Source organism: Erpetoichthys calabaricus, chromosome 4, assembly GCF_900747795.2.
Source record: "Erpetoichthys calabaricus chromosome 4, fErpCal1.3, whole genome shotgun sequence".
NCBI lineage: Eukaryota > Metazoa > Chordata > Cladistia > Polypteriformes > Polypteridae > Erpetoichthys > Erpetoichthys calabaricus.
The window spans coordinates 309,916,792-309,936,771 of record NC_041397.2 but is presented as its reverse complement, the minus strand read 5'-3'; the positions used below and the strand labels follow the sequence as shown (position 1 = coordinate 309,936,771).

Below are 19,980 nucleotides of genomic sequence, written 5' to 3'. Positions count from 1 at the left end.
TCAGCAAAGGTTTGTGGCCACCAAGATCACCGAACTTATCTACTTGCGACTTTTTACCTGTGGGGCAATCTGAAGGGAAAAGTGTATGTCAGTAATCCAAAGACATTAGAGGAACTGAAGGACAATATTCGGAGTGAAATTGGAAAAATTTAAGTGGTGCGGTGTGCAGAAACGTGTATTGACGCACAAGGAAATAATTTCCAGCACCTCCTCTAACCAGTAAGTACAGATTTTTGTATTGCATATCTTTCGTTTCGTGTATGGGCATAAGAAACTTACGCCGACGTTGGAGTCGGAGATGGTTCGGTTTTTCGTGCGCCATCCTTTAGAAGAAGAAGAGGAAGTGATCTTCTGTGAGCTTAACTTGTTACATTGTAGTGAAGTCGTCAACTCAATAACACCTTCCTCTTGTTCTTCTTTTGTTGTTTTTGTAGTTAAACTGGAGAGCCCGTAACGATGCCCAATGCCACTGTCACCGTGTCTGAGTTTGTTCTGCACTGCGCAATCGACAAGGACAAGATGACCTTTACCATCGTGGCTCTTGCCCTCATCTATGTGGTGACACTCTTGGGAAATCTACTGGTAATTGTGGTCATAATAATAAACCCCCATCTCCATAGCCCCATGTTTTTCTACATTGGCACCTTGGCAGTGTTTGACATGGTGAACAGTAGCAACCTCATCCCTCGAATGCTGGCTGTGCTGCTCTCCAATGCCACCACTGTCCCTTATGGGCCCTGCTTGCTTCAACTGTCAGTGGTGTACCATCTTGGGGTTGCAAATGGCCTTCTTTTATCTGCTATGGCATATGACCGCTATGTCGCTGTCGTGTACCCCCTAAGATACCCTTCTCTTGTTACAAAGAAGACGGTCTGCATCAGCATCTTCCTGGTGAATATAATTTCTGCTGCCATCCTCACCCCCTACATGGTTTTTGCTACAGAGCTTTCATTTTGCCGCACCAACATCCTGCCGTACTGCTTCTGTGATTTTGTCACAATGGTTCATATTTCTTGTACCGAAGACCCCAGGCACCTCACTCTTTTATCCAGCACCACAATAGCCACGGGTGTAGGAGAGTTAGCAATTATTCTGTTTTCTTACAGCAGGATTGTCGTGGCTGCCCTGAAGATCTCCTCGGCAGATGGGAAGAAGAAAGTTTTCAGCACTCTTCTCACCCACCTTCTGGTGGTCTGTCTTTTCTATTTGCCCCTGATGATTTCTTATATATTACCAGGAATTGGAGTGCAGCTGTCTGCAGAAGCTTACAATGTGCTGGTCATCATAGCCATTATGGTGCCCCCCATGATGAATCCTATCATCTACAGCTTCAGGAACAAGGAGATCAAGGGGAGCATTTACAGGCTGTGGACAAGAAAGAGAACAACACCAGACAGCCATTAACAGGATCAGCTGGGAGGGATGGTGCACATGCCATTGTGTTCTTTACCTTTAATGCAATGTCCAGTTTTATTATTTTAGAGATAGAGCAGATTGAAATTGCACAAATGGTGTAACATTTTTAAAGTTTCAAATAGACCGATATTATTTATAAAATATTTTTATAATAATTCGTGTCTAGAAACTGCCATCAAAATTGGTATATAATTATGTGTACTAGTTTAAAGCTAAGCCCAACTAGGCTTGTTCTGGCTAAGATGGCAGACTCCAGATCAAGTGAGGTCCAAATTATACAGATTGATGTACGAGCGAGATCCACTTCTAGGCCCATCTTTAATTCAGATTTGTAGGTGAGTCGGAACAGGTGCATATGGCTCTTATTTAAATGTCAGTTAATCGAGCGTTTGTCTTAGTATACATTTTACCTTTCAATGCATATAGTAATAATTCTTTATATTTACATAGTGCTTTATACACTCTTCAAAGTGCCTTACATAGTGAGTGGGGAGCCACTTCAACCACCATCACCACCACCTGGACGATGCAATGACAGCCACTCACCACACATTAGCAGTTAGGCAGTGAAGTGGCGAGAGAGAGATGGCCAATTAGTGATAGGGGATGATTAGGGGGTCACAATGATCAGGCCATGATGGACAGTTTAGATAAGGACATTGTGATACACCCTGCTCTTAATGTAAGATGCCCAGGGGTCTTTTATGACCACTGAGAGATGGGACTTCATCTAAAGGATGGCACCATTTTTACAGTACGGTGTCCTGCGGCTTTGGGTTCCACACACAGATCACAGGGTAAGCGCCCCCCGCTGGCCTCACCAACACCTCTTACAGCAGCAGCCTAAGCTTTTCATGGTTGGTCCCGAATGTGATTAGCTTCAAGTGGATGAAGGCTGAAATTCTTCCATCTTCTTCTTCTTCCTCTTTTTCTTCTATGTGGGGATGTTGTCTTATAGGTTTCGGTGTGATTTTTTACGGCAAGATTCCTTTCCTGATGTCAACCCTACCCTTTGAACCGGCTCCAAAATGGAGGATGGGTTACTTAAGAGACATTTACAAATACACTAAAACATAATAGTACAGTACATGAAAATAACGATATACAGAACTGCACTGGAAACTGAGACAGAGAGAGAGAGAGAGAGTGTGTCTTTATACTTTAAATTTGTTCCAATTGTTCACTGACTGTAGCCTAACACATTTCCCATGACCAATGGTGAGTCACCTCTTTCTGATTGCTTTATTTTTTCTGTGTTATTTTCAACTGTGATGTTTTTTTTTTCTTTGATGCTCTTACACTTTGGAGGCTGTGGTGACAAGGGTTAATAACACTAGAATTACCAGAGTCAACGAAAAAACTCGTAGATCCGGCCCACCTTAAAACCGTTCTCACCTCTCCTTTGTCTTCTAAATGTGCCGATTAACACGAGCAGCAAGCAGCCGGCTATTCCGTCCCCCACCGTCGCAGAACGTTCATTAGGTTTTCCCAGCTCATGCCTTGTTTGATTATCTGGGAGTGACTGAACTGCTAGAGTTTTAAAGTGGAAATAATAGATCGTTATTTGGAACACACGTATTTCATGTGTGTTCCGTTTCTACAGTAATCTGTGTAAACACAATGTTAAAACAGAAACTCTTTCATATTTTAGTGATAAATGTTACAAAATGTGGCATAAACTATAGCGTTTGTGAAGCCTGACGTCCAAACATCAAATAAACACCTTCACAAAAGATTCAACAATGCTACAATACCTTCCGTGGCGTAGCAGTAAGATTTGCTGACTTGGCGCTATAGCAGCCTTGCCATGCATTACAGACTGGAGTTCGATTCCCCGCTGGGGAAGAAGTGTTTTTCTTTTTCTTTGTAACCTCAAACGGACATAAAATTTATAAATTGGGATGCACTGTAAATCGTTAAGTTTAAAATGTCGATCGCGGTTATTTCTGTTGATTACTTCATACATTTTTACTTAGAGTCAGAACAGGACCTTATTCAGCTTATTCAGCTTCTGATCTGACTCAAACAGCGCCAGTATAACTTCACACCCGATCTGACGCTGTTCGTTTTCAAATAATATTGCATTACTTCGACGATGTTTTCTGATTGGTACTATTCGCGTCGTCATAAAATGATTTCTTCAAAACGTCACATATATTTGTCTCTTTCTCTTTTTAAAACGTGCGTTGATCACCACCAGCATGTTGTAGCTCACAGCAACTGGAACTGCATGTTCTTGCGCACACTGAATAAGCGCATTGAATATGACATCGCTATATGCAATCATCAGATTCAAATGTTAACAGTTCACAGTTCACACACACGCAAGGATCGTCTTTCTTACATTTACTACGTGTGTACCTGTTACAATGTACTCACTTCTCTCTGTGCTGTGGTTTCTATTACACACCTGAAAGAAAGACAATATATGTGAAAACATCATCGCACTAAATGCAATATTATTTGAAAACGAACAGCGTCAGATCGGGTGTGAATTTATGCTGGAACTGGAAATTCTCTGATGTGGAATCAGTTCTGTATGGTTGTGGGCGTGGGTGTGAGTGGTGGACATAACTGGGAATTACTGTGAATGTGCGTGGTGTTTTGAGATAATGAATAGAGCTGCAAATTACAGGTGCTTGTTCAGTGTAATAGGAACCATAGCACAGAGAGCTGTGTACACTGCAACAAATACACATGTCGTAAATGTAGGAAGGGCGCTCCTTGGGTGAGCTATAGCACGTATTTATGTGAAAACAGCAGTGTCAGATGGGGAGTGTCTGATGATTGCATATAACGCTGAAGTTACTGCTCTTTACTATGCTTTCCTCTGCATGTCCTGGAGTACAAAAGAAACAGCATACAGCAACATGTGGGGACTGGCAAGATTGGGGGAAAAATAACATGCGGTCGTATGTATCGTGATACACTGCAGAGCTATAGCGCATCTTTATGTGAAAACAGTAGTGTCAAATGGGGTAGGGAAGGATCCTGAATGCGACTGAGAGAATGAAAAGTGAATAAAAAAACAAAAACAAAGCTAACCTTTACAAATATCATAAATTACACCGGCTGTTACAAACTGAAATCAAATGTATCTTTTTATTCTAAAATAGTAAAAATAAGAGCAGTTCACTTCTCAAAAGTGAGTCATGCAGGATCGAACTCATGACCTGTTGATTGCCAGTCAGCAACTGATACTGTTGTGCCACAGCAGCAGTCGGCGCAAATGAGTGTCAATGTCGCACACTAAGGCGGCTTTTTTTTCTGCAGTTGTATTTTTGAATAAAAGCGCACTTGTTCTGTTATATTTGTACCTTTTGTGAAAGTGTTTCTTTGATATTTGGACTTTTCAGGCTTCATACATTATATAGTTTATGCCAACATTTTGTCATTTACTACTAGAATATGAAAAAAGTTTCTGTTTTAAAAATGTGTTTACAAAGATTACTGTAGAAACGGAACACAAATGAAATGCGTGTGTTCTGAATAACGATTTATTATTTCCACTCTAAAACTCTACTTCACTCCCATATAGTCAATCAAGGCATGAGCTGGGAGAAGTTCGTGCACGTTCTAAGTCGGTGGGGGGATGGAATAGCCGGCTACTTGCAGCTTGTCTTAATCGGCACATTTAGAAAACAAAAGACGATGGCGGAGAGGATTTAAGGACCGATTTAAGGTGGGACGGATCTACGAGTTTTTTCGTTGGCTCTGGTAATTCTAGTGATTAGAGAAACATGTAAGCCAAATACACACAAAAGAGAGCAAAATAGCTATAAAAGTGCTAGAAAGTAGACTAAAGAGGCACAGACTTGTGATGAGGAGAGAGAAAGAATGTGATGGGAATACAAGTAGAGAGGAAGAGAAAGTGAGGGATGTCAAAGCAGAGGTGGATGGATAAAGGACAAAATTTAGAATTTGCCTTTTGGGACAAATAAATCGTCTATCTATCTATCTATCTATCTATCTATCTATCTATCTATCTATCTATCTATCTATCTATCTATCTATCTATCTATCTATCTATCTATCTATCTATCTATCTGTTATATAGTGCCTCTCGTATCTATCTATCTACTGTATCTATCTGTTATATAGTGCCTGTCATATCTATCTATCTATCTATCTATCTATCTATCTATCTATCTATCTATCTATCTATCTATCTATCTATCTATCTATCTATCTATCTATCTATCTATCTATCCGTTATATAGTGCCTTTCATGGGTCTGACTAGGAGGACGTGCAGGCCTGAGCTTTTTGGAGAAGGCTGATCAAGCACTTTGAACGCACATAGAATTAGACAAAGGTGAAGAGAAAGAAGACGAAAAAGAGAGATGTTGAATTGTTATTTTGCATGACAGTTTAAGTTGTCTTTATTTATAAGTAGACAAAGCAAATATAAGATTAGACAGTGTTTCAGGAGTCCTGTTGTCTTTTATTGAGGAGAGCAGCAGTGCTTTGCTGTTTTCCTAACTCCCACCCCCCTAGATTTTCATCAGGACTGACTCAGGATATGAAGTTTATGGTGGTTTGGTGTATTAAACCAATTTGGAAAGGGTGACTGTGCTTGGATTAATTGGGCCTATCAGGCATCCCCCACAAAGAAAAAGCCACTGGGGGGGGGTTAAGTTGTACCCGAGTGTTTTCATTGGTGGATGGTCCAGGAAGGGACAGATAAATGAATTCTGTTGGTCTGAAGTATGGCTGCTGATGATTGGTTCTGAATCAGTGGCCATTCTGTACTGTGATGCCCCTTTGGTTTGTGATTTGGGGAAAGAGTGGTATAAACTCACCATCTGGCCATGATGAGAAGACCGTGACATATTGTCAGCCATATTGAAGGCTGTTTCAGGAATGGCAATGTGGTGACAAAGACCAAGCTAGACTGATGATAAGCCAAAAGCCGGCTATGGATGCCAGATAGACAGATAGATAGATAGATAGATAGATAGATAGATAGATAGATAGATAGATAGATAGATAGATAGATAGATAGATAGATAGATAGATAGATAGATAGATAGATAGATAGATAGTGTAGTAGGCAAGATTAAAGATCTACTTAAATTGACCACTATATGATAGATAGATAGATAGATAGATAGATAGATAGATAGATAGATAGATAGATAGATAGATAGATAGATAGATAGATAGATAGATAGATACTTTATTAATCCCAAGGGGAAATTCACAATAATAATAATATTATTTTTAATAATTAAGATAGCACTTTTCTCACTATGCACTTAGGAGGTAATGGTATGATGTGGGCACATTATAAATAGTACATAATTAAATGTATAACTTAATAACATACAGTAAGCTCACACATGAAATGCAGACCTGTAACAAGGACACCCACCTGAAATTTAGACACTTTGGATGTCTAGACGTCTGGCTTGAAGAGCTGCTATCCATCCAGGTTGTATTTAGCACGTCCATCTCACTTTGCTGCTGCTGTGGGGCACAATTTACAATTGAAATGTTTATTACAAGCAAATAAAAGTCTGAACCTGCTCTTCTTCTTGCTTTGTACTCTTATGTCTTATTGCCTTCGGAATTAAAGGTGTAACCTGTCACAATAATAGTCAAAAGGCATCAAAAAAGGTTTGGGGCAGCACAACCACCCCCTCCCCTGTATATTGTGCCCTGTCTGCGAATGAGTAATTAGCTTGTGAGATGTTCACAGGTCGGAGTCCAAAACAGAACTGACCTTAAGGTTGTAAAGATGGGGGCTTTAAAGGCCGCAACAGGAAGTGACATCATCAGTGAGGCCCTGGACGTGACGTTATCATTGGCGCTGGAAACTGGAAAATGATGGTGTCTGGACCAGAAGTGACATCATCGGGGGGGGGGGGGGGGGGGGCCATGTGGGATTTCCCATCATTGGTCTGCAGAGGATGGAGAGAGAAAATCAGTGCAGCTCGCCACCCCCTGGTCTGGCGTGGTACTACTACTACTAATCAGGCCCTTTAGCTGCCTCCCAATTGTACGAGTGTGACAAACCATACTGGTTTCCATATGACCTAAAAGTGCTCCGCATGACCTGGTGGCGGCACTGGAAGCAGTTCCCAGGGTTGGAGTCAAAAGGGAGGCTGCAGAGTCAGAGTCGGGAGACAGCAGACAAAGATCGAATTCATATTTGTATTTTGTGGCTGGCATTTCTGTGAAGAATGAAAACCTTTTCTTATTGAACATACAAATTGTGTTGGGCATTATTGGGTCTGCAGTTTGGGGCTCAGTGGTGCTCCCTTGTGGTTACAACAGCTGTTATCAGGTCTATCTATCTATCTATCTATCTATCTATCTATCTATCTATCTATCTATCTATCTATCTATCTATCTATCTATCTACCATATAGTGCCTTACACATATCTATCTATCTATCTATCTATCTATCTATCTATCTATCTATCTATCTATCTATCTATCTATCTATCTATCTATCTATCCAACAGCACTTGCTCAAAACATATCTTTCATTATAATGTAAAAAATATGTACTTCAATGATATATTCTTAATATTATATACAAACATGTGCTGAAACATATATTCCCCTTAAAGAAATACTCCACCTAAAAATGAAATTTTTTATATGTTAATTATCCCATGCATTTCCCACTGATGAGTTTTGCATGGAGAACAAAGATAAAAAATATGTATGATATAGTACAAGCAAATGATGTTTAGTACAACATCAAATGATGTAAAAAACATCCATGAAAAAAGAAACAGCTCACGTTACTCATGTCACATTATCAACATGTCTGTTTTCCAGTCATTGGTTCAAAACATGAAAATGTTTTACTTTTCTAAAATGCCATCTGTTGGAATAAAAATACAATTTGCATGTCTGTCATATGCCATATGGTATGGGATTTGTAAAAGCAGTTTTAATGTTTGTGATGCACTATCTGTTGGAATGGGAAATGCTTTGCATTTTATTTCTAGAAATGTTTGTAATGTATCATCTGTTGGAATGAGAGAGACAGAGTAACTGGATGGACACACTAAGGATATATATTATATTAAGGACTATATTTAGGAAAATATATTAAAATATGAGAAAAAGGCAATGTAAGGAATGGAAAATGCTTTGCATTTTATTTCTAGAAATGTTCTGCTAGGTTATGAACATCTACTTAAAGTCTGGGTTAAGAGATGACCACATGCCAGGGCTCTTAGACATGTCACCGCAACTTAAAAAAACATCCACAGTTACAAAACATGACATGAGTGAGCATCATCAAGAAAGTATAAATGATTTTTGATGAAATTTCCAGAAATTCAAATTTGGACAAAAATGCAGAATTAATTGAAATGGTTTTGGCTTACAGATCCTGACTTAAATCATCTTGGAGGAGTCCCATCTATCTATTATAATAAAAAAATCCTTGAATGAAACGTGACTTTTTAGCCTGGGACGAAATGTGATTTTTTCAGACAGACACTTTCAGGTCCTGCAAGACGAGACTTTGTGCCAGGAGATTTAACCAGGCCTGGAGCCGGAAGTAAAAGACAAAAAGTAGATGACAAAGTAGAACATCGTAAAGAATTCGAAAATGTTGGCGCGATACACATGCAGAGCAGGTTAGAGATAATGAAAGTGTTAAAATTTGAAAGACTCAAAAAATTATAGTAAAGATCCCATTAGCACAAACAAATAGAAATTATTACTCAGTGAAATAATGGAACAGCGAAAACAACAACAACATTTATTTCTATAGCACATTTTCATACAAATAATGTAGCTCAAGTGCTTTACATAATGAAAAAAAGAGAAAAAAAAGACAAAGTAAGAATTAAAATAAGAGAACACTAATTAACATAGAATAAGAGTAAGGTCCGATGGCCAGGGGGGACAGAAAGAACAAAAAAACTTCAGAAGGCAGGAGAGAAAAAATAAAATCTGCAGGAGGCCACCAGACCACGAGACCGCCCAGCCCCTCTAGGCATTCTACCTCACAAAAATGAACAGTCCTCATTGTATTTAGGGTTCTCATGGAAGGACTTGATGATGATGGTCACGTGGACTTCTGGCTTTTAATCCATCAATGTAGGGACATCATGATGCTTTGAGTAGGTGGTGGTGGCGACCTGCTGGAAAAAGAACAGAAGAGAAAGTAGGGGTTAGTTCGGATTTTAGAGCCACCATGAATATTTATGATAATTAATTGGATATACAGAGTATCAGGATTAAACTAAAATGAAGTTATGAGAAGGTCATGTTAAAGTAATGTGTTTTCAGCAGTGTTTTAAAGTGCTCCACTGTATCAGCCTGGCGAATTCCTACTGGCAGGCTATTCCAGATTTTAGGTGCATAACAGCAGAAGGCCCCCCGCCTCACCACTTCTTTTAAGTTTTGCTCTTGGAATTTTAAGGATACACTCAGTTGAGGATCTGAGGTTGCGATTTGGAATATAAGACGTCAGACATTCCGATATATAAGACGGGGCGAGATTATTTAAGGCTTTATAAACCATAAGCAGAATTTTAAAGTCAATTCTGAATGACACAGGTAACCAGTGTAGTGACATCAAAACTGGAGAAATGTGCTCGGATTTTCTTTTCCTGGTTAGGATTCTAGCAGCTGCATTCTGCACTCGTTGCAAACGATTTATGTCTTTTTTGGGCAGTCCTGAGAGGAGTGCGTTACAGTAATCTAGCCAACTGAAAACAAACGCATGAACTAATTTCTCTGCATCTTTCGATGATATAAGAGGTCTAACTTTTGCTATGTTTCTGAAGTGAAAAAATGCTGTCCTAGTGATCTGATTAATATGTGATTTAAAACTCAGATTACAGTCAACGGTTACCCCTAAATTTTTTACCTCTGTCTTGACTTTTAATCCTAATGCATCAGTTTTCTCTTTATTTAGCTTGAGAAAATTACTCTTCGTCCATTTAGAACAGAGGTTCTCAAACTTATTTTGTCTACCGCCCACTTTGAGAATCAATTATTTTCTAGCTCCCCCCAAAATTTTTAACTTTACCACATCTTAAAAATCACAAACGCAATCATTACTTTAATTATAGCGTGCCATATGTGTCTTATCCTGTTTCTGAGTTCAAACTTACATTTTAAATGAGACTTTCTAACTAACGGGAGCAATAAAAACGCAACTTTATAATATTTAAAAAGACTATATAAAGAATATTTAAAACTTCACTTCTAATGTGAAGGAGGGCGGCACGGTGGCGCAGTGGGTAGCGCTGCTGCCTCGCAGTTGGGAGATCTGGGGACCTGGGTTCGCTTCCCGGGTCCTCCCTGCGTGGAGTTTGCATGTTCTCCCCGTGTCTGCGTGGGTTTCCTCCGGGCGCTCCGGTTTCCTCCCACAGTCCAAAGACATGCAGGTTAGATGGATTGGTGATTCTAAATTGGCCCTAGTGTGTGCTTGGTGTGTGGGTGTGTTTGTGTGTGTCCTGTGGTGGGTTGGCACCCTGCCCAGGATTGGTTCCTGCCTTGTGCTCTGTGTTGGCTGGGATTGGCTCCGGCAGACCCCCGTGACCCTGTGTTCGGATTCAGCGGATTGGAAAATGGATGGATGGATAATGTGAAGGATGAATCTGATGATTTTTAACAAGTTTGTTAATATCAGGTTCGAATTTACTCAAAAACAGCCGTAAGTCACCACGTTCGGTAACATGCGAACGATTCCTCTTTTTAGTTAGCAGCGTTACCACAGCACTAAATCCACGTTCACACAAATATGACGATGGGAAGGCTACCAAAAATCGTTGAACAATCGACCACAATCCAGGGTACAATTGTGGGATTGGCTTTTGTAGCCAAAATTCTTGGTAGCCATTTTTGAATTTGATTTTTATTTCCTCGTTCGTTGTCAGTTCTATAAGTTCTTCCTCAAGCTGGGATGATCCTGCTGTGTTGACATTTGAAAAAGGATCCAACACCCAGTCCGGTATTTCCAATTTTAAAATGTCCTGGAACCGTTCTTTGAAATCACTGTGGAGGTTCTCCAAATGTTGGCAGTAAACAAGCAAGTCATTGTTGATGAAGGGTACTGCTGATAAATTAGGGAAATTGTGAAACTCACGTCTGCCGATGTTTTTCTTGTGTAACAGCAGTTTGGCTACGAAAGCAGCAACGATATTTTTTGTTTTAATCAAGTTCAAGTCGTCACCTTGAAGTTGGAGATTGATATCATTAAACAATTTATACAGGTCTGTCAAGTACGCAATATCATTCTTTGATGTGATGAGGTTGTTGCGCAATTCTGTGTCTTTGTTTTCCAAGAACTCTATCACAGAGTCAAACAGATTATAAAATCGAGTTAGATAAGTACCTCTTGATAGCCAACACACTTCTGTGTAAAACAGCAATCGGTTGAAATCTTCATCATTAACAATACAAAGCTGATTAAATAATCTGTCATTTAAAGAGCTCTTTCGGATTTTATTGACTGCTTTGATGACATGTTGCAGTGATTGAAACAGCCGTTCACTCAAATTTCTCGCAACCAAATGTTGTCAATGAATGACGCAATGAACAGCGAGCACATCTGGAATTTTATTTTTTAAGTACGCTATGAAGCCTTTGTGACGCCCTGTCATAGCCGGAGCGCCATCCGTAGCAGCTGATATAATATTCTTCAAGGGAATTATTTTCTCATTACAAAACTTTTCCAGTGTATTAAATATGGTTTCTCCGGTTGTATCTGTCTCTAAATTTCTAACAAATAATAGTTCTTGACATATTTTCTCATCTTTAATAAACCTCATGTATGACAACAATAGTGCTTCGTTAGTTGTTAAAGTGGACTCATCCAACTGAATTGAGAATTGACTAGTCTTCAGATGATTGCACAATGAGTCTGCAATATTTTCAGCCACCTCATCAATTTGTCTTTGCACAGAACTATTGCTCAAAGGAATTTTTCGAATAATATCTGCCGCTGGTTTATGGAGCACAGTAGTTATTACTTCTTTTATTGCCGGTAAAATTAACTCTTCTCCAATAGTGTGTGGTTTGCCTGTTTGAGCAATTAACAAAGAGATATTGTACGAGGCTCGAAGTCCGTCATCGTCTTGCTTTGAAGCCGCTGAAAAAAGTTTTGATACAGTTGGCTGAGCTATGTACTTCTTTTCCAGGTCTTGAAAATAGGCCACATTTTTTTCTTCTTATCTGGATGCATTTTATTCAAATGATCTTGTAGTCTAGAAGGCTTCATCGCTTCATTCGAAAATGTTTTTTGACAAAGAAGGCACATAGGCGAAGATGGATTTGTGGGATTTTCAACAAATCCGTATTTAATATATTCCGCACTGTATTCCCGTCTCTTCTTTTTTGCTTCCGACATGGTTTTGTCTTTACAAATACGTGAGTCAAGTATTGAGCTTAAAAAACTTTCTAACGATTGCGCACAAAAACGATAATGAAAATAAAAGAAGTATTACGTACTCTTATATAGGATTAAAATACAGCACACACCGACAGGAATAAGACAAACATGCACAAACTTGTTTACCTTATTCAACGGAATTCGTAATGAGCAAGTTAGAACGGTAACCGTCATTTTTATCGAAAATAAAAAATATAGAAAATAAAAAATATCGAATTAAAAAATGTCAAAATTTTAGTATAAATAAAAAATTGGTTTAGGGGTTAAGGCTAGGGCTAAGATTAATTTTTTATTTATACGAAAATTTCGACATTTTTTAATTCGTATTTTTTATTTTCTATATTTTTTATTTTCGATAAAAACGACCAGAATCAGTTAGAACAAGTATCGATGATCCGGCCGCTTGATACAGGATTGCACAAATCGCGTTGTTTAATAAAAACTTGTTAAAACTTGATTGCTCATGGGCTACCTACGAAAGCCATGATAAATTATTTATATTTATACAATCAAACAGGACAGGAATAAGAACAAAATAATCGATGTAGTATAGTAGGTAGGTTTTGATTTTAGTTTACAATTTTAAAATATTAGAAAAAAAACACAAATCAGCCATCACCCTCCTAAACCGCTTCAACACCCCCCAATTTTCTCTGGGCCCTTTAACGCCCCCCTGTAGGCCTCCAGCGCCCACAAGGGGGCGTTATCGCCCACTTTGAGAAAGACTGATTTAGAAACACAAGTAAGACATTGTGTTAGTGAATCAACAGAGTCGAGGTCATCAGGTGCAATTGATAAATACAGCTGTGTGTCATCAGCATAGCTGTGGTAGCTCACGTTGTGCCCTGAGATAATCTGACCAAACGGAAGCATGGAGATTGAGAAGAGCAGCGGACCCAGGATAGAGCCTTGTGGAACACCATATAGAATATCATGTGTCTTTGAGTTATAATTACCACAACTAACAAAGAATTTTCTCCCAGCCAGGTAGGATTCAAACCAATTTACGACGCTGCCAGAGAGGCCCACCCATTGACTAAGGCGATTCTTAAGAATATTATGATCAATTGTGTCAAATGCGGTACTCAGATCTAAGAGGATGAGAACAGATAAATGGCCTCTGTCTGCATTTACCCGCAAGTCATTGACTACTTTAACGAGTACAGTTTCTGTGCTGTGATTTGTTCTAAAACCTGACTGAAATTTATCAAGAATAGCATGTTTATTGAGGTGGTCATTTACTGTAACTGCATAATGACTGCCTTCTCTAGAATTTTACTTAAGAATGGCAGGTTTAGAAATGGGTCTAAAATTTTCAAAAGCAAAGGAGTCAAGATTATTTTTCTTGAACAGGGGTTTAACTACAGCAGTCTTAAGACAGTCTGGGAAGACCCCCATATCTAATGACAAATTTACTATGTCAAGAACATTATCAATTGGCACGCCTGATACTTCTTTGAAAAAATTTGTTGGTATTGGGTCAAGGACGCAGGTGGAGGGTCTCATTTGAGAAATTATTTTATGTAAATCAGGTAGATCTATCCTAGTGAAAGAGTTTAATTTGTTTATAACGGAATACTGGGGTTTAGGAGGATCCTTAGTGTTGGGGAGATATACTATGTTATTTCTAATATCATTAATTTTTTGATTGAAAAATACAGCGATAGCCTCACAGGTTTTACTGGAAGTACTTAGGAGGCATTCCTTTGAGTTACCTGGGTTTAACAGACGATCAATCGTCGAGAATAAGACTCTGGGATTACTAGCATTGTTATTTATAATCTTAGAGAAATAGCAGCACCTCTCAAGACGGACTGTGTTATTGTATTCTGTTATTTTAACTTTTAATATTTCATAGTGGATAATTAGAAAAGAGATCAAATATATTGTTTGGAATTAAACTTTAAGTCGGAGACTTGTAGATCATCTAATTCATGTTGCCATCAGGGAAAAGTAGCATTTCTTCCAAATGGAGAGGCCTATCCGCGATAATTAAAAAATTTGTTGTTTCGTGAAAGTGAAATCCCACGAGAGAAAATTTGAAGCCCCATCACTTATGCAAAGCGATTTAGAAAAGTCCTGCTCACATAACCCAGCACACGGTTCGATCATTTCCCATTTCTGTGAATGCTGTCAGACACATTTCTTATAGATAGAAAGAAATGATATTCACTCATGGGCAGTTATACGTTGCGTTGTCACGATGTAATTTCAAACACGGAATCCAAATTCAATGCAATATTGAAGAAAAGGTAAAAGTGAAAAGAGATCAGATATATGGACATACTGTAGGTGATATGACAGAAGTACAGTATGTAGATATTGTTTGGCTGTAAACTTTAAGTCGCAGACTTGTAGATCGTCTAATTCGTGTTGCCATCAGGGAAAAGTAGCGTTTCTACCCAATGAAGAGGCCTATTTGCGAGAAATAAAAGTTTTGTTGTTTGGAGAAAGTGAAATCCACATACACGAGCGGCAGAGACACGAAGTTGCTGGCGTGTAGTGCAGGCAGGGGTTTTGGCGAGCGAAGTGAGCAGGGGGAGAAGCCCCCTGGTCTGACAAAAAGATCTCAAAACACTGAAGACGCAAACTTTGTGAAAACTAACACTTTTGGCCACGACTCTACAGTATGCATTGCAATGAAATCTTGAAGCTGCTAACACTGACGCCATTCTCCCTCTTGTTCTTCTTTTCTTGTTTTCTAGCTAAACTGAGGAAACCCGTGAAGATGCCCAATGCCACTGTCACTGTGTCTGAGTTTGTTCTGCTCTGCACAATCGAAAAGGACCAGATGACTTTGACCATCGTGACTCTTGCCGTCATCTACCTGGTGATGCTCGTTGGAAATCTGCTGGTAATCGTAGTAAACCCTCCCCTTTACAGCCCCATGTCCTTCTACATTGCCACCTTAGCAGTGGTTGACGTGGTGAACAACAGCAACCTCATCCCTCGAATGCTGGCCAACCTGCTCTTCAATTCCAGCACAGTCGCTTACGGGCTCTGCTTGCTTCAGCTCTCAGTGGTGCACCATCTTGGCTTGGTGGAAGGCCTTCTTCTATCTATTATGGCATGTGACCGCTATGTCGCTATCGTGTACCCCCTAAGATACCCTTCTATTATCACCAATTTGACGGTCTGCTTCAGCATATTGCTGGTCAATGTTATTGCCGCTGCCATCCTCACCCCCAACATGGTTTTTACTGCAGAGCTTTCATTTTGCCACACCAACTGTTTCGGTGATTTTGTTACAATTCTTCAAGTTTCTTTTTCAGAAGACCCCAGACACCTCATTCTTTTGTCCAGCACCACAACAGCCACGGGTGTAGGAGAGTTAGCCGTTATTCTGTTTTCCTGTGTGAGGATTGTCAAGGCTGCCCTGAAGATCTGTTCAGCGAATGGAAAAAAGAAAGCGTTCAGCACTCTTCTCACCCACCTTCTGGTGGTCTGCCTTTTCAATCTGCCACTCATGATCTCTTATGTAGTGCCAGGAGTTGGAGTGCGGTTGTCTGCAGAAGCTTACAATATGTTGACCGTCATAGCCATTCTGGTGCCCCCCCATGATGAATCCTATCATCTACAGCTTCAGGAACAAGGAGATCAAGGGGAGCAATTACAGACTGTGGACGGGGAAGAGAACAACACCAGACAGCCATTAATGGGATCAGCCGGATGACAAGACGCCTGTGTAATTTGGTCCTTTACCTTTAATGCACAGCTCTGGGTTAGGAGTTTTATTATTTTAGAAACAGACAAACGAGAAATTGCACAGTGGTTTTTCATTTTCAGAAAAGGCAGATATCTCTTTTTTTACTTTCTCGTATACGAAATATAGGGAAAGTACTGGAATCCTCCAAAATATCGATGTTGAGATTTTGATGACTCATCGACGTTTTAGACCACCCTGAGTCCGAAAATACCATTTTTGGAAATATGTCAGTGTGTCTGTGTGTCTCTGTGTGTGTGTGTGTGTGTAAACACGATAACTTGAGTGTGCATTCACTCAGGTCAACCAAATTTTGCATACAAGTATTAGGTACAAAACAACATTTTTTTTGAGCACATTTACATACATTTACATACAAATTGCTCAAAGGGCTTTACAAGATGAAGAAAGAACAAAAGAAAAAAATATAAAAATTAGGCAATACTAATTAACAAAGAATAAAGTGAGGTCCAATGGCCAGGGAGGACAGAAAAAACAAAACAAAAAAATTCCAGAAGGCTGGAGAAAACAAAAATAAAAACAAAATCTGCAGGGTTTCTGAGGCAAGCCCCCCTAATGATAAATGATCTCAATGAGTCCTCATGATTTGCAGGCTTCACGAGGAAGAATTAGATGATGATGGTCATGTGGCTGGAGAAAAAAAAAACAAAATCTGCAGGGGTTCTGAGGCCACGAGACCACCCAGCCCCCCTAATTATAAATGATCTCAATCATCAGTCCTCATGGTTTGCAGGCTTCATGTAGAGGAATTTGATGATGATGGTCATGTGGCCTTCAATCTATCAATGTAAGGACTGCATGGTACCCTGATCAGGTGGTGGGGGCGCAGATCGAAAAAAAAACTGACATTCTTCTATAGCACCACCCCCACCACCATTTATTTCTATAGCACATTAATTTCTAATTATGTAATTACAAATTAAGTAATGTGTAATTATGTAATTACAAATTATGTCATACAAATTACAATTACATACAAATGATTTAGCTCAAAGTGCTTTACAAGTTGAAGAAAGACAAAAGAAAAATATAAATATAAGATTAGGCAATACTAAATAACAGAGAATAAAGTAAAGTCCGATGACCAGGAGGACAGAAAAAACAAAACAAAAACATCAGAGGGCTGGAGAAAAACTAAATAAATAAAAACTGCAGGGGATCTGAGGCCACGAGACCACCAAGCCCCCCTAATTATAAATTATCTCAATCAGTCCTCATGGTTTGCAGGCTTCATGAGGCAGAATTAGATGATGATGGTCATGTGGCTGGAGAAAAAAAAAACAAAATCTGCAGGGGTTCTGAGGCCACGAGACCACCCAGCCCCCCTAATAATAAATTATCTCAATCAGTCCTCATGGTTTGCAGACTTCATGTGGAGGAATTTGATGATGATGGTCATGTGGCCTTCAATCCATCAATGTAAGGACTGCACGGTACCCTGATCAGGTGGTGGGGGCGCAGATCGAAAAAAAAAAATTGACATTCTTCTACAGCACCATTTATTTCTATAGCACATTAATTTCAAATTATGTAATTACAAATTAAGTAATGTGTAATTATGTAATTACAAATTATGTCATACTAATTACAATTACATACAAATGATGTAGCTCAAAGTGCTTTACAAGTTGAAGAAAGACAAAAGAAAAATATAAATATAAGATTAGGCAATACTAAATAACAGAGAATAAAGTAAAGTTCGATGACCAGGAGGACAGAAAAAAGAAAACAAAAACATCAGAGTGCTGGAGAAAAAAAAACAAACAAAATCTGCAGGGGTTCCGAGGCCACAAGACCACCCAGGCCCCCTAACATTAATGATCTCAATCAGTCCTCATGGCTTCCAGGCTTCACGTGGAAGAATTAGATGAAGATGGCCATGTGGCCTTCAATCCATCAATGTAAGGACTTCACGGTGCCCTGATCAGGTAGTGGGGGTGCAGATCACCACCACAGAAAACCAGAAAAAGAACAGCAGAGAAAGTAGGGATTGTGGAGCCGTGATGAAAATGATAATTAAATGTATACACAAAATATCAGGGTTACATTAAAATGAAGCTATGAGAAAACAATGTTACAATAATGCATTTTTAGCAGTGCTCCGCTGGATTAGCCTGGCGAATTTCTCTCAGTCAGCTTTTCCAGATTTGAGGTACATAACAGCAGAAGGCCGCCCGCCTCACCACTTCTGTTAAGTTTAGCTCTTGGAATTCTAAGCAGACCCTCATTTGAAGATCTGAGGTTACAATTTGGAGTGTAAGGTGAGAGACATTCTGAAATATACGACGGAGCAGATTATTTCTGTCAACTTTTGGGCTGTTTACACTAACCAGCAGTGGTCCTTTACCTTTTAAATCATGCAGCTGCAGAGTCCGATTTATTCAACTTTACTTTAATATATTATTAATTGGATTTGATTTGTTGTTGATGGTTCTTTAATGTACACGATATAAAAATATAATCAATGCCTTGCGGTTTAATCCTCAATTATCCATCCTCGTATACTGTATGAGTATATGAGAAAGTCTAGGAGAGACCATTCCCGATTTTTATTCATGAGATACTTTGGTAACAATGAGTCAGACCTTGAAATAGATGTGAAAATCGAATATTATTTAAAAGCCAATCCCAGAAAGAGTTATGGTGGCTGAAGCAGCTTTCGTAGACAGCAGACACCATCTCAAGGCATGACACCAGAATTTCGGAGATTGACTGCTGCTTGTTGGTTGTGTAGCATCTTTAGTTAATTGTACCTCATATTTCATCACCATAACATGTGAAGAATGAAATGAAAAAGCCTCAAACTAAAACGTTTGGCAGCAATGAACCACAAAGGATGATGAGTCGTCCGAGTTTGCTGATTGTGCTGACTGCACAGGACTGCAGCAGAATTTATTTTGAACAAAAATCGAAACCACGGTGACAATCAGGAAATCTACAGACAACTAACTAAGGCTCGATACGTGCAAAGAAAAGAAAATGGTACTCAAGTAGAGTGGGCAAAGATTCAAAAACCAATAAACACATAACGTAACCAAAGCCAGAACGTTAATTTTAAGTCGTATTCAAAAAGTAGAAATAGAACTGGTGAAACAGAAAACCAAGGGATGTTAGCTTGTTATTTCATGCATGCTGCACGGATTGGTTGCCGATTGTCAAGACGCTAGCCGGATGCCTGGGGTGTGTCTTTACATAATGCAACATGTGACATCATCAACGCAATGTTCGTCTCATCTGTGTTTAGATAAACAAAGAAAACATTTTTTGTGTATTGTGCTTCTTCAAATGTAATCAAATTTTTGCATACAATACAAAATTATACATACAGTGGTGTGAAAAACTATTTGCCCCCTTCCTGATTTCTTATTCTTTTGCATGTTTGTCACACAAAATGTTTCTGATCATCAAACACATTTAACCATTAGTCAAATATAACACAAGTAAACACAAAATGCAGTTTTTAAAT

The 19,980-nt window shown here is 39.1% G+C and overlaps 2 protein-coding genes across 2 annotated transcripts in view; one reads left to right on the top strand and one right to left on the bottom strand.

Annotated features, from left to right (window-relative positions):
* Positions 1-19,980, bottom strand: part of dnajc28 (DnaJ (Hsp40) homolog, subfamily C, member 28) — a 1,235,492-nt gene that overhangs the window by 840,099 nt on the left and 375,413 nt on the right. The window lies entirely within an intron of this gene.
* LOC114641343 (olfactory receptor 1052-like) lies at positions 457-1,404 on the top strand. The gene has a single exon (XM_028790407.1). The coding sequence runs from the start codon at positions 457-459 to the stop codon at positions 1,402-1,404; it is 948 nt and encodes a 315-aa protein (XP_028646240.1).

Coding starts and splice junctions, on each gene's coding strand:
- LOC114641343 (XM_028790407.1), top strand. CDS start 457: ATGCCCAATGCCACTGTCACCGTGTCTGAGTTTGTTCTGCACTGCGCA.